The following is a 13704-nucleotide window of genomic DNA, read 5'->3' on the forward strand; positions in this document are numbered from 1 at the left end:
CTAAAAAGGCCATCTGAGGTGAGGAGTCAAGCTGCTGCAAGGTATACAGAGTTTTATAATAATTAGAAAACATTCTGCTATGGGACAACTTCCCGGATCTCTGATTATAGGACTAAAATCAAGGGCCCACTTCCATTCAGACCAAACATACCAAGCAGGTGCCAGCTCAGTTCCCATATTTATGGAAGCGATGATGTTGAAACTGAAGGTCCCGCACAACATGCTGGTGAAACCGCTCAATAAGGGAGCATTTAAGATATAAATATTGTTATTTATGGGCTAATGTTAAACATTTAGGTAATTCACGCTGCACTTGTCTGCTTTGCGCACCTCCCAAAACAAACCTGGATTATCTAAATGTTGTTTATTCAAGTTATGTTCTGCCCACTTATTGATAATATATTGATGAAAATTCACATTATCATGGGGGTGTAAAGCGAATGATACATACCTGTAGCAGGTATTCTCCGAGGACAGCAGGCTGATTGTTCTCATGACTGGGTGACGTCCACGGCAGCCCCCTCCAACCGGAAAAAACTTCTCGCGCATGCGCGGCCGTCTTCCTGCCCGTGCACTCCCGCTCCCGCTCAGTTAAGTAAAAAGCAAAAGAAATAAGGATAAGAAAAACCAACTCCAAAGGGGAGGAGGGAGGGAAGGTGAGAACAATCAGCCTGCTGTCCTCGGAGAATACCTGCTACAGGTATGTATCATTCGCCTTCTCCAAGGACAAGCAGGCTGCTTGTTCTCACATCTGGGGTATCCCTAGCTCCCAGGCTCACTCAAAACAACAAACAGGGTCAATTGGGCCTCGCATAACAAAAATTGACCTACGAAGAACAATTAACTGAGAGTGCAGCCTGAACTGGGCCTAGGGGGGTGGAGTTGGATTCTAAACCCCAAACAGATTCTGCAGCACCGACTGCCCAAACCGACTGTCGCGTTGGGTATCCTGCTGGAGGCAGTAATGAGATGTGAATGTGTGGACAGATGACCACATGGCAAGCCTTGCAAATCTCTTCAATAGTGGCTGACTTCAAGTGAGCCACTGACGCTGCCATGGCTTTAACACTATGAGCCATGACATGACCCTCAAGAGACAGACCAGCCTGGGCATAAGTGAAGGAAATGCAATCTGCTAGCCAATTGGAAATGGGGCGTTTCCCGACAGCAACCCCCTTCCTGTTGGGGTCAAAAGAAACGAACAATTGGGCGGACTGTGTGGGCTTGTCCGCTCCAGGTAGAAGGCCAATGCTCTCTTGCAGTCCAATGTGTGCAACTGACGTTCAGCAGGGCGGGTATGTGGACAGGGAAAGAATGTTGGCAAGACAATGGACTGGTTCAGATGGAACTCCGACACCACCTTTGGCAGGAACTTAGAGTGAGTGCGGAGGACTACTCTGTTATGATGAAATTTGGTATAGGGAGCATGGGATACCAAGGCTTGAAGCTCACTGACTCTCCGAGCTGAAGTGACTGCCACCAAGAAAATGACCTTCCAAGTCAAGTACTTCAGATGGCAAGAAGCCAGAGGTTCGAAAGGAGGTTTCATCAGCTGGGTGAGGACAACGTTGAGATCCCATGACACTGTAGGAGGCTTGATAGGGGGCTTTGACAAAAGAAAACCTCTCATGAATCAAACGACTAAAGGCTGTCCCGAGATAGGCTTACCCTCTACACAGAAATGGTAAGCACTAATTGCACTAAGATGGTTCCTTACTGAGTTGGTTTTGAGACCAGACTCCGATAAGTGTAGAAGGTATTCAAGCAGGGTCTGTGTAGGACAAGAGTGTGGATCTAAGGCCTTGCGCTGTCACACCAGACGGCAAACCTCCTCCACTTGAAAAAGCAACTCTTCTTAGTGGAGTCTTTTCTGGAAGCAAGCAAGACTTGGGAGACACCCTCAGAAAGACCCAAGGCGGTGAAATCTAAGCCCTCAACATCCAGGCCGTAAGGGCCAGGGACTGGAGGATGGGATGCAGAAGCGCTCCCTCGTTCTGAGTGATGAGGGTTGGAAAACACTCCAATCTCCACGGTTCTTCGGAAGACAACTCCAGAAGAAGAGGGAACCAGATCTCATGGGGCCCAAAAGGGCGCGATCAGAATCATGGTGCTGCGGTCTTGCTTGAGTTTCAGCGACGTCTTCCCCACCAAAGGTATGGGAGGATACGCGTACAGAAGGCCGGTCCCCCAATGCAGGAGGAAGGCGTCCGATGCTAACCTGTCATGGGCCTGTAGCCTGGAACAGAATTGAGGCAGCTTGTGGTTGGTCTGCGTGGCAAAAAGATCCACCGAGGGGGTGCCCCACTCCCGGAAGATCTTGCGTACCACACTCGAATTGAGCGACCACTCGTGCGGTTGCATAAGTCTGCTCAACCTGTCAGCCAGACTGTTGTTTACACCAGCCAGGTATGTGGCCTGGAGAAGCATGACGTGCCGGTGAGCCCAGTGCCACATCCCGATGGCTTCCTGACACAAAGGGCAAGATCCGGTGCCCCCCTGCTTGTTGATGTAGTACATGGCAACCTGGTTGTCTGTCCGAATTTGGATAACTTGAAAGGAGAGCTGATCTCTGAAAGCCTTGAGCGCGTTCCAGACCGCGCTCAACTCCAGGAGGTTGATCTGCAGACCTGATTCCTGGAGGGACCACAGTCCTTAAGTGTGAAGGCCGTCGACATGGGCTCCCCACCCCAGGAGAGATGCATCCATCGTCAGCACTTTTTGCGGCTGAGGAATTTGGAAAGGACGTCCCAACATCAAATTGGACCAAATTGTCCACCAGTGGAGAAAATTGCGGAAACTTTTGGGCAGTCGGATTGCATCCTCTAGATTCCCCGCAGCCTGATACCACTGGGAAGCTAGGGTCCATTGAGCTGATCTCACGTGAAGACGAGTCATGGGAGTCACATGGACTGTAGAGACCATATGGCCCAGGAGTCTCAACATCTGCCGAGTTGTGATCTGCTGGGACGCTCTTGCCCGGGAGGCGAGGGACAGAAGATTCTGCGCTCTTGCCTCGGGAAGATAGGCATGAGCCGTCTGTGAATTCAGCAGAGCTCCAATGAATTCGAGTGATTGGGCTGGACGGAGATGGGACTTTGGGTAATTTATCACAAACCCCAGTAGCTCCAGAAGTTGAATAGTCACCTGCATGGACTGAAAATTTCCTGCCTCCGAGGTGCTCTTCACCAGCCAATCATCAAGATAAGGGAACACATGCACCCCCAGCTTGCGCAGCGAAGCCGCAACCACCACCAGGCATTTTGTGAACACCAGTGGCGCAGAGGCGAGCCCAAAGGGCAGCACACAATACTGGAAATACTGTGTTTCCAGACGGAATCGCAGATACTGTCTGTGAGCTGGCAGTATCGGGATGTGAGTATAAGCATCCTTTAAATCCAGGGAGCATAGCCAGTCGTTCTGAATCAGGAGAAGAAGGGTGCCCAGGGAAAGCATCCTGAACTTTTCTCAGACCAGATATTTGTTCAGGCCCCTCAGGTCTAGGATGGGATGCATCCCCCCTGTTTTCTTTTCCACAAGGAAGTACCTGGAATAGAATCCCAGCCTTTCTTGCCCGGGTGGTACAGGCTCGACCGCATTGGCGCTGAGAAGGGCGGAGAGTTCCTCTGCAAGTACCTGCCTGTGGTGGGAGCTGAAAGACTGAGCTCCCGGTGGACAATTTGGCGGAATGGAGATCAAATTGAGGGCGTACCCACACAACACTATTTGGAGAACCCACTGGTCGGAGGTTACGCGAGGCACCTTTGGTGAAAAAATTTTAACCTCCCCCCGACCGGTAGATCGTCCGGCACGGGCACTTTTATGGCGGCTATGCTCTCCCGGATCCACTCAAAAGCCCGTCCCTTGCTTCTGGGTGGGGAGCTGCAGGGGCCTGCTTGGTCGCACGCTGTTGACGCAAACGAGCGCACTTGGGCTGAGCCTGGGAAGGCTGACAGGAAGGAGGATTGTACCTACGCTTAGCATAAGTGTAAGAAGCAGTCTTCTTTCCCCTGAAAAATCGTCTACCTGAAGAGGTAGATGCTGAAGGCGCCCGGTGGGAGAGGTTGTCGAGGGCGGTTTCCCGCTGGTGAAGCTGTTCGACCAACTGCTCTACTTTCTTGCCAAAAATATTATCCCCCCGGCAAGGCACATCCGCCAGCCACTGCTGGGTCCGGTTGTCCAGGTCAGAGGCGCGCAGCCATGAGAGTCTGCGCATCACTATACCTTGGGCAGCGGATCTGGATGCAACATCAAAAGTGTCATAAATACCCCTGGACAGGAATTTGCGACACGCCTTCAGCTGCCTGACCACCTCCTGAAAAGACCTGGACTGCTCCGGCGGAAGCTTGTCAACCAGGTCCGCCAGTTGCCTCACATTATTCCGCATGTGAATGCTCGTGTAGAGCTGGTAAGACTGGATCTTGGCAACGAGCATGGAGGAATGATAGGCCTTCCTCCCAAAAGAGTCCAGAGTGCAAGACTCGCGCCCTGGGGGCGCCGAGGCGGTATACCTCGAACTCTTGGCTCTCTTGAGAGCAGAATCCACCACCGCGGAGTCGTGTGGCAACTGAGTCCTCATCAACTCCAGGTCACTGTGGATCCTATACTGGGACTCGGCTTTCTTCGGGATGGTGGGGTTAGATAAAGCCTTCAGTCAGTTCAGAAGCAGTGTCTCCTTTAGGACATTGTGCAACGGCACCGTGGAAGACTCTCTAGGTGGTGATGGATAGTCGAGGACCTCGAGCATCTCAGTCTTCAGCTCATCCACAGTAACCACGTGGAAGGGAATGCTCACAGACATATCCCTAACAAAGGAGGCAAAGGAAAGGCTCTCAGGTGGCGAAAGCTTCCTTTCCGGTGAAGGAGTGGGGTCAGAGGGAAGACCACAAGACTCCTCGGAAGAGAAATACCTGGGGTCCTCCTCCTCCCCCCATGAGGCCTCCTCCTCGGTGTCGGACATGAGCTCCCTGACTTCAGACCAAAACCAGGCCCGTCTTGACTCAGAGGAACCAGGTCCTCGATGATGACGTCGAGAGGTGGACTCCCGCACCAGCGGGGACGAAGCTCCCTCCATCGACGGAGAGTCCACCTGAGTGGCAGCCGAGACCGATGCCGCAAGCGGTACCGGTGTCGGCGACCGCATCACAGGGCCAGAGCCAGCTGGCGCTTCCATCAACAACGGTGCCGAGGGCGCAAGCATCCCCTGCACCGGGAGAGACTGGCGCAGCAGCCCTTCCAGGATACCTGGAAGAATGGCCTGGAGGTGCTCGTCCAGAGTCTCTGTCGGGAAAGGCTGAGCGGCCGGTGCAGGAGTCGGAGATAGAATCTGCATGGGGCCAGAAGTTGCTACCGGACTGCCCGACGACCGACGCATCCACACCTCCTGGATGGAGGGGGATCGGTCCTTCCGGCGTCGACGCTTCTTGGGTGCCAAATCCCTCGACGCCCAGGAGCTCCCGGTACCGTGAGAAGGGGGCGACCGATGACGATGCTTCTTGGCTTGTTTCTTTCGATGGACGTCATCGACGCTCCACGGTACTGACGAGGAGGACTTGGAATCCACACGACTACTCGGGGTCGGGTCCGAAAAGGGTCGGTCCGGATGGGCCTGCACAGCAGGAACTGTCGAGGCAGGTGGAGGCCCACTCGACTGCTCACTGCTCCTAGCGAGAGGTGGTCATCGGGCCTGTGGTACCTGCTCTCCTGAGGTCGATGTCATATTAGGTGCCGAAGTCGTCGCCACCGGTGCCGATGCTGTTGACGTCGACACCGAAGAGCCGGGCCAAGCTCCAAAAAGAAGATCCCGCTGAGCTTGTCTCGCCACCTGTGTCCGCTTTTTTAAGCTAAGACACAATTTGCACGCTTTGGGGTTATGCTCAGGCCCGAGGCACTGAAGGCACCAAGCGTGGGTGTCAGAAAGCGAGATTGCCCAGCTGCACCGACCACACTTCTTGAAGCCGCTGGGAATCCTTGATGTCATCGACGGAAAAATAGTGGTGGCGAGGTCAAAATCGTCGATGGTGGCGGCAAAAAGAGCCACAAAAGGGAAAAACGCGGACGCGCGGCCAAAACTACCACACTATGGGAAAAGTTTTTTTTTTTTTACGAAAAGAACAGAAAAAGGAAGCACGGACAGCACCACTAAACAAGAGAAAAAGCGAATGAATCGCTAGACGTTTTCTGAGGACTGAGAGGAGAGGGACGCAACTCAGGTCTCTCCACCGCAGAAAACGAAAAACTGAGTGGGAGCGCATGCGCAGTGGGCATGCCCCGCGCACGGGACCTCCCGCGAGACTTTTTGAGTTTGCTAGTGCAACTCTTCCGGTTGGAGGGGGCTGCCGTGGACGTCAGCCAGAAGTGTGAACAAGCAGCCTGCTTGTCCTCGGAGAATAGTAGGTTACAATAATCAAGACGGGAGGTGATAAGAGTGTGGATAAGGGTTTTGGTAGAGTGCTCCGAGATGAAGGGACAGATTTTGCTAATGTTATAGAGAAAGAAACGACAGGTTTTGGCACTCTGCTGAATGTGAGCAGAGAAGGAGAGAGAGGAGTCGAAGATGACCCCAAGGTTACGGGCTGATGAGACAGGAAGAATGAGAGTCCCATCCACAGAAATAGAGAAAGGGGGGAGAGGAGAGGTAGGTTTAGGGGGAAAGATGAGGAGCTCGGTTTTGGCCATGTTAAGTTTCAGATGTCATTGAGACATCCAGGCAGCGATGTCAGATAGGCAGGTTGAGACATTGGTCTGGATGCTGGTTGAGATTTCGGGGGTAGAGAGGTAGATTTGGGAGTCATCAGCATACAGATGGTATTGAAAGCCATGGGAAGATATCAGAGAGCCAAGGGAAGAAGTATAGATGGAGAACAGGAGAGGACCGAGAACAGAACCCTGAGTTACACCGATTGGTAGAGGGATAGAAGTGGAAGAGGATCCACCAGAGTGTACACTAAAGGTGCGAAGGGAGAGGTAGGAGGAGAACCAGGAAAGAACAGAGCCCTGGAATCCAAATGAAGATAGCGTGTCAAGGAGTGGGCTGTGATCAACAGTGTCAAAAGCGGCGGATAGATCAAGAAGGATGAGGATAGTATAGAGACCTTTGGATTTGGCCAAGAACAGGTCCATCCAGTCTACCCAACAAGATAAACTCATATGTGCTACTTTATGTGTATACCTGACCTTGATTTGTATCTGTCATTTTCAGGGCACAGACAATAGAAGTCTGCTCAGCACTAGCCCTGCTTCTCAACCACCGGCTCTGCCACCCGATGTGGTAACAGTGGTTAGCCCAGCACTAGCCCCACCTCCCAACCACCGGCTCTGCCACCCGATGTGGTAACAGTGGTTAGCGTATCTGGGCTTTAAAAAAAGGTTTGGATAAGTTCTTGGAGGAAAAGCAAATAATCTGCTATTGAGACAGACATGGTGAAACCACTGCTTGCCCTGGGATTGGCAGAATGGAATGTTGCTAATATTTGGGTTTCTGCTGTGAGTGGTCTAGTGGTTAGGGTGGTGGACTTTGGTCCTGGGGAATTGAGGAACTGAGTTCGATTCCCACTTCAGGCACAGGCAGCTCCTTGTGACTCTGGGCAAGTCACTTAACCCTCCATTGCCCCATGTAAGCCGCATTGAGCCTGCCATGAGTGGGAAAGCACGGGGTACAAATGTAACAACAACATGGATTGGCCAATATTGTAAACAGGATACTCGGCTGGATGGACCATTGATCTGAACCCAGTATGGCTATACTTATATTCTTATGTACAACCTGTCCTAATGTGTTACTAAACCCAAACACCTTTTGGGTTCAGCTCTCTGACTGCCTCCTTAAGACTGAGCCTTGGTCTCTCTGCTTTCTTCTCTCATTTTAGCAAGAAGGGGAGGTTCCCCACTATTTGTGACTATGCTGCAAGCCATAATAAAACCATTCTGTGGACTATTGTCACGCTGTTATGGTATTGTGTTCCAAGACTCCATTGTACATAACTGCTTATATGTGGCTAGCATGATAGTAAATTGACAACTGACCTGTTTGCAACACCAGTGTTTTATCATGAAGGAGTGTAACCTGCATGGAGTGGAAGGTGTGGCTCTGGCTGCCTTGTTAAGCAGACTGGATAGACTGAGCAGGTCTTTATCTGCTGTCATTTACTATGCTACAATCTGATCAGATTACCTTTGGATGGACCGTGCAGGTCTTTTTCTGCCGTCATCTACTATGTATGTTACCTTCATTTTTACAGAAATTTAATTACCCGGTCTTACCAAGCCTCTTCTATAAAGCCAATCACAAACTTGCGCACCTCGATGGACTTGTCTGCCTGGAAAGCGATCATCTCCTGCACAAATCCACACAGAGGAGATGGTAGTCAGATAGGATGTTGCACAGATCACACTTTAACCCAAAACATTTTTCTGTCCCCTTCATCTTCTCTCCTGACCTTCCCACCCCAACTTCAGATATACAGTTTTTTCCCTTTTGATGTTCATTTAAACAAAATCTAAGACTCCATCTGTAAAGAAAGTTGGCATTGTTTTGGGACTCAAACCTATACAATTAAACCTCTATCTGATTCTATGGTGCAGTGTTAATAGTCTAGACTATTGTCCATTGCCCTCTGCCTTACACTATATAAATAGATCAGCTGACCTTAGAACATCTGCTGTCCTTTAACTGACCTCTGTATCTTGCACATGCTCTTTTGCTTTATGTTATACTAGCAAAAAAGGCCCGTTTCTTTGAGAGATGAAACGGGCGCTAGCAAGGTTTTTGTGTCCAGCGACCGTCCTGTTCCCCGGCCCCCCTGCAGGCAGGCACCTGTCCGCTGCTGTCGCTCCATCCCCCGGCACCCCCTGCAGCCACCCATGGCCAGGGATCCAGCTGTCCCCCAACCCCCCTCCAGGGACCTGTCCGCTGTTGTCGTTGGCGCTCCGCGATGCGGTGTGCATGTGAAAAATGGCCGGCGAGGGGCAGGGGGAGATGGTGTTTCGTGGAGTGTTTGCTCCGCCCTCGTCGTCATCACGTTGTGACGCGAGGGCGGGGTACACACTCTTGGGCAAACCGGATATCTCGCCCGTTTCAAAGTACCGGTTGGAGGCTTCATAGAACGTTGGAGGTGCCTTTTATATATAGAGATAAGTTGTATTGTTCAGATCACTATATGCTCACAGAGGAAAACCCTTAAAAGGATTTTTTTTTTTTTTATTTAAACAATATACAAGTTCTAATAACATACTTGTGAAACACAGAGATCATATTACAAAAAAGTAAAGGTCCTTAAACCCATCAGGCTCATCACATAATAATATAACAATCATATCTCTTCCTCAGACCACAAGCCTTAGCAAGGGAGAAGGTGGTGGAAATCATATAGGAGAAATTACAAAAAAGAAACATTATCTATTAGTTAGTGGCTTTACTTCTGATGTTTCCTCGTCTAATTCTTTTAGTTATTCTCTATTCAAGCTTTTCCTATCAACAAAAATCTGTAGCTGTTCTGGATCATAAAAAATATACTTGTTATTCAAATATTTGACAATACATTTACAGGGATAAGCAAGTAGAAATGAAGCCCCCATCTCTCTCACTTTCTCCCTCAGTAACAGAAATTTTCTCCGTCTTTCCTGAGTTATTCTAGTAACATCAGGATAGATCCATACTCTTTGACCATAAAATGGTTTCTGAAGATTCTTAAAGTATAATCTCATCAATGAGCTTAAGTCTTGCTCAAATATTAAGGAAACAATTAGCGTACGCGAGTCGCCATTTCAGTTATTGATTCTTCCAATATAGCAGTCAAATTCTGAAGATCTATTTCATTACCCTCCTGTCCAAGTGCATTTTTCTTTGAAGGCATTTTTAAATAATAGATTTTATTACAGGGAGGGATGGCTTGAGATGGTAGATTCAGATTCTCAGTTAAGTATTTTTTAAATACGTCATTTGAAGATATCCCAGATACTATAGGAAAGTTTATTACCCTAAGTGTTAATCTTCGATTATAATTTTCTAGCTGTTCCATTTTTCTATGCACCATCAGTTTATCTTTTATCAATGAATCTGCCGTAATCTTTATAGTCTTTATTTCCTCTTTTTCCATTGTTTCTGAACGTACCTTGTCCAGGGATTCTGTTAGCAAAGTCATTTTAGTTCCAATCGAAGTAGTTTCTCGAACAGACTTGGAAACAACTTGTTTTAAATCCTGAAGAGCTTTCCAAATTAAAGTCAGCGTTATTTCTATAGGAGTTGCTTCTTCCACGCTTTCTTCCGTTACAAATTCGGGAGAGGCACTGTCTGGCTGAGTGGTTCCGTCAATGCCTACCATTGCTTCAAGCACTCCTTGCTCTCTCCTTTGTGTAGCCGGGCATGGAGGTGGAATAATCCCCGGGGGCGAAAGAGAGATGTCTAAACCCTGAGGCGCCGGCGCTCCTACGTCGGCGTCTACAGCGGGTCTCGCCTCACCGGCTTTGCGAGGTTGATTCACTAAGAAGCGCTCCAACATTTGCTGCATCGGGGATGAAGTCCTGACCGCCGGCAGCTGGCCCTCGGTTGTTCCCTTTCTTTTGGTGTGTGACATCGTAAGAAACCGTAAGTTTTGAGAAACAAAATTCAGAGGCAAAGGGAGCGTTTCGTATGTGTGTTAGACCGCCATCTTGTCACCGGAAGTCCCCCCCCTAAAAGGAATTAAGCAAAGCATGCCTGTCTGGATCTTTGCCAGCTGACCCAGACAGGCAGGATGTGAATCAGGAAGAAACACTTATTTAACTAGGCTGCAAAGCTCCAGAAGTTGAAGTCTTACTCTCATTCTTCGGGGCTGACAAGTCGTCAGAGATCTCGTTATACCAATCCTGACTTTACCCAATGGCTGGAGGGACTTCCCCAGCCTAAGCTGAATTAAATGACTTAAGTGACAACCATCTTGAACGTCATATGATGAGTAGTAGCATTTTTTAATATATTTTAGTATTTTCTATAGGAAAAATATACAATCCTCTCTCTAGGAAGACACTTCAGTTAGTTACCCATATGTTTTGGACTGGAACAATGCCCAGAAAGGAGGAGAGAGAGCACACAAACTTTTCTAAAGATGCTACTACTCATCTTATGACTTTCAAGATGGTTAAGTGAAGGCTGGCTCAGTGGCTGAACACAGAAACCTGGGTTAATTTCCGGAATGCAGTTTTTGCTTCTTGAACAGGCCAGACCACGCAAGAACAATGAATCCCAATTATACTACTACAAAGACTATGGGCAACCCTTAAGGTGCATGCATACTGTCTTCTGACAGAAACCACTGTTTTTAGCCCCTAAGCAAAGATGTCTGGCTTATACAGGGAGAAAGAGGGGGAAGAACATGAATGAAAACCTCCATGTAGTATATCATGCAAATATGAAACCTCCTATAAGCAGATGAAGTCTGGTTAATGGACCATCACCTCTGGTATGAAAGCAGGAAGACAACAAGACAGGCCAAAACACACAAGAAAAATACAGCTAAGGAATTTTGATTTCACTCTTGTGAAAATCTTGGTCACAATGCATCCAAAGAAAGTTACTCACCTGTAGCAGGTGTTCACTGAGGACATCAGGCCCAGTATTCTCACACGTGGGTAATGTCATCTAACACAGCCTGTGCAGATGTTGCCTAGTGCGCATAGCTTTAGGAAAGTTCTGGCAACTTTCCACCGTGCATTCGCAGATGCCTTCCTGCCCCAAACTCAGTCTAATGGTATTAACTAAAGACAACAACTCCAAAGGAGATGTGGGAGGTATGTGAGAATACTGGGCCTGCTGTCCTTGGAGAACTTGTTACAGGTAACTTTGCTTTCTCTGAGGACAAACAGGCCCAATGTATTTTCACATGTGGGAATCACTAGCTACAAGGCTCACAGTAAACAAGGATAGGACAATAGGGACTCAAAATGTCAAGGCCTCAAAGTCAATTAACCTAAAAATATAGCCAACTAGTTGTGAAGATGCAGCCTGGAACAGAACGAAAGTAGGCCTAGGGGGTGGAGCTGGATTCTAGACATCAAACAAATTCTACAGGGTTGTCTTTCCGAGCTGGCTGTCATGCTCAAGGCAGTAGTGAGAGGTGAATGTGTGGACTGAAGACCATGTCACAGCTTTGTGAATCTCCTCGAAGGAGGCTCATATCAAATAGGCTACGGACGCACCCATGGCACAAATGTTATGAGCCATGATATGACCCTCAAGAGTCAGCCAACCTGGGCATAAGTGAAGGAAATGCAATCTGCTAGCCAACTAAAAAGATTGTGGTTGCTAATGGCTACTTCCATCCTGTCTGGGTCAAAAGAAACAAAAAGCTGAGTGGACTGTCTATGAGCCTTACTCTGCTCCAAGGTATAAAGGTTTGCTTTGCAGTCATGGGCGTAGACTGGGGGGGGGGGGGGAGGGGTGAGGAGGGGGGGCAATGCCCCACCCCCCAAACGACGACAACTTACCCGCAGGGCCGTGCAAACCTGGTAATCGAGGTAAGCACGGCAGGGGGGCGCCTGCCATCAAGGGCAGCACACCGTCCCGTCCAGTTGTTTTAAATAAAAAAAGTGGCGCATCGTCGCCTATGCGCATGCGCTGCTGCCTTCCCACGCCCAGCGCCCAGCTCTTCCCACGCGCACGCGGTCCTGTGTACGTCACGTTCATTCCAGTGGAGATTGGGTAAAAAGTGCACCTTCACAAATATCTCCATTACTTGAGCGTAGCACAGTACCTTCAATTTAAATGGCTGCACTATGCTAGCATTTTCCAGCAGTCTTGATGGTATGTGATGGGCTCTCTCAACCTCAAATGGATGTTTAAAAACAAGGTGAAGAAATTTAGGAAGAAAGTCTTCAATAAATGAAATTGGATTGGTACTTCAATACCCTCAGGTAGGCCAAGTATCCTGATGATATTTCTTTGGCTCCTGTTGTTGGCTTCTATTAACTCTTTTTGCAACTCAGCTAGTTTATTAAGATCATTCCTCCAAAGATGTACTGCATCTGCAAAGTCTCCAACTCGTGTTTCCATCTATGCTGCTCGTTCTGTGCAGGCAGCAATCTGAGTAGACAGATTAGCCTCCTCTTGTTGCAACCCTGTGATATTTTGAGAGCTATCCTGAATCATGTTTTTGATTGTGCTCAATTCTGCCAAAATCAGATCCAAAAAGCTCTTCCATTTCTTCAGGGGATCCCACCACCCAATAGGAAGAGTAATGTTTGTTTGACTACAGTTTAATATAAATTCTCAGTTTCCTAATCCCTCACAGAAACACATACTCCCAACCTGCGCAGTAACACTGTGACTACTGCTAGGCACTTGGTAAAAATTCTGGAAGCTGAAGTGAGGCCAAATGGCAGAACACAGTACTGGTAGTGGTGGCTGTTTCCCTACTTGAAATCAGATAGTTACTGTGACTGGGAAGCATCAAAATGTGGGTATAGGCATCCTTTAAGTCCAGACAGCATAAGTACATAAGTAATGCCATACTGGGAAAAGACCAAGGGTCCATCGAGCCCAGCATCCTGTCCACAACAGCGGCCAATCCAGGCCAAGGGCACCTGGCAAGCTTCCCAAACGTACAAACATTCTATACATGTTATTCCTGGAATTTTGGAGTTTTCCAAGTCCGTTTAGTAGCGGTTTATGGACTTGTCCTTTAGGAAACCGTCCAACCCCTTTTTAAACTCTGCTAAGCTAACCGCCTTCAC

At 48.7% G+C, this 13704-nt stretch overlaps 1 protein-coding gene across 4 annotated transcripts in view; it reads right to left on the bottom strand.

Annotated features, from left to right (window-relative positions):
* SYMPK (symplekin) overlaps positions 1 to 13704 on the bottom strand; it is a 767776-nt gene that overhangs the window by 678078 nt on the left and 75994 nt on the right. For all 4 annotated transcript variants that reach the window (XM_030217309.1, XM_030217308.1, XM_030217307.1 and 1 more), the window contains exon 5: positions 8260 to 8333. In XM_030217309.1, the coding sequence (XP_030073169.1) occupies positions 8260 to 8333 (74 nt within the window). The remainder of the gene's footprint in view (positions 1 to 8259; positions 8334 to 13704) is intronic.

The sequence above is a fragment of the Microcaecilia unicolor genome, chromosome 11 (assembly GCF_901765095.1).
Source record: "Microcaecilia unicolor chromosome 11, aMicUni1.1, whole genome shotgun sequence".
NCBI classification, from domain to species: domain Eukaryota; kingdom Metazoa; phylum Chordata; class Amphibia; order Gymnophiona; family Siphonopidae; genus Microcaecilia; species Microcaecilia unicolor.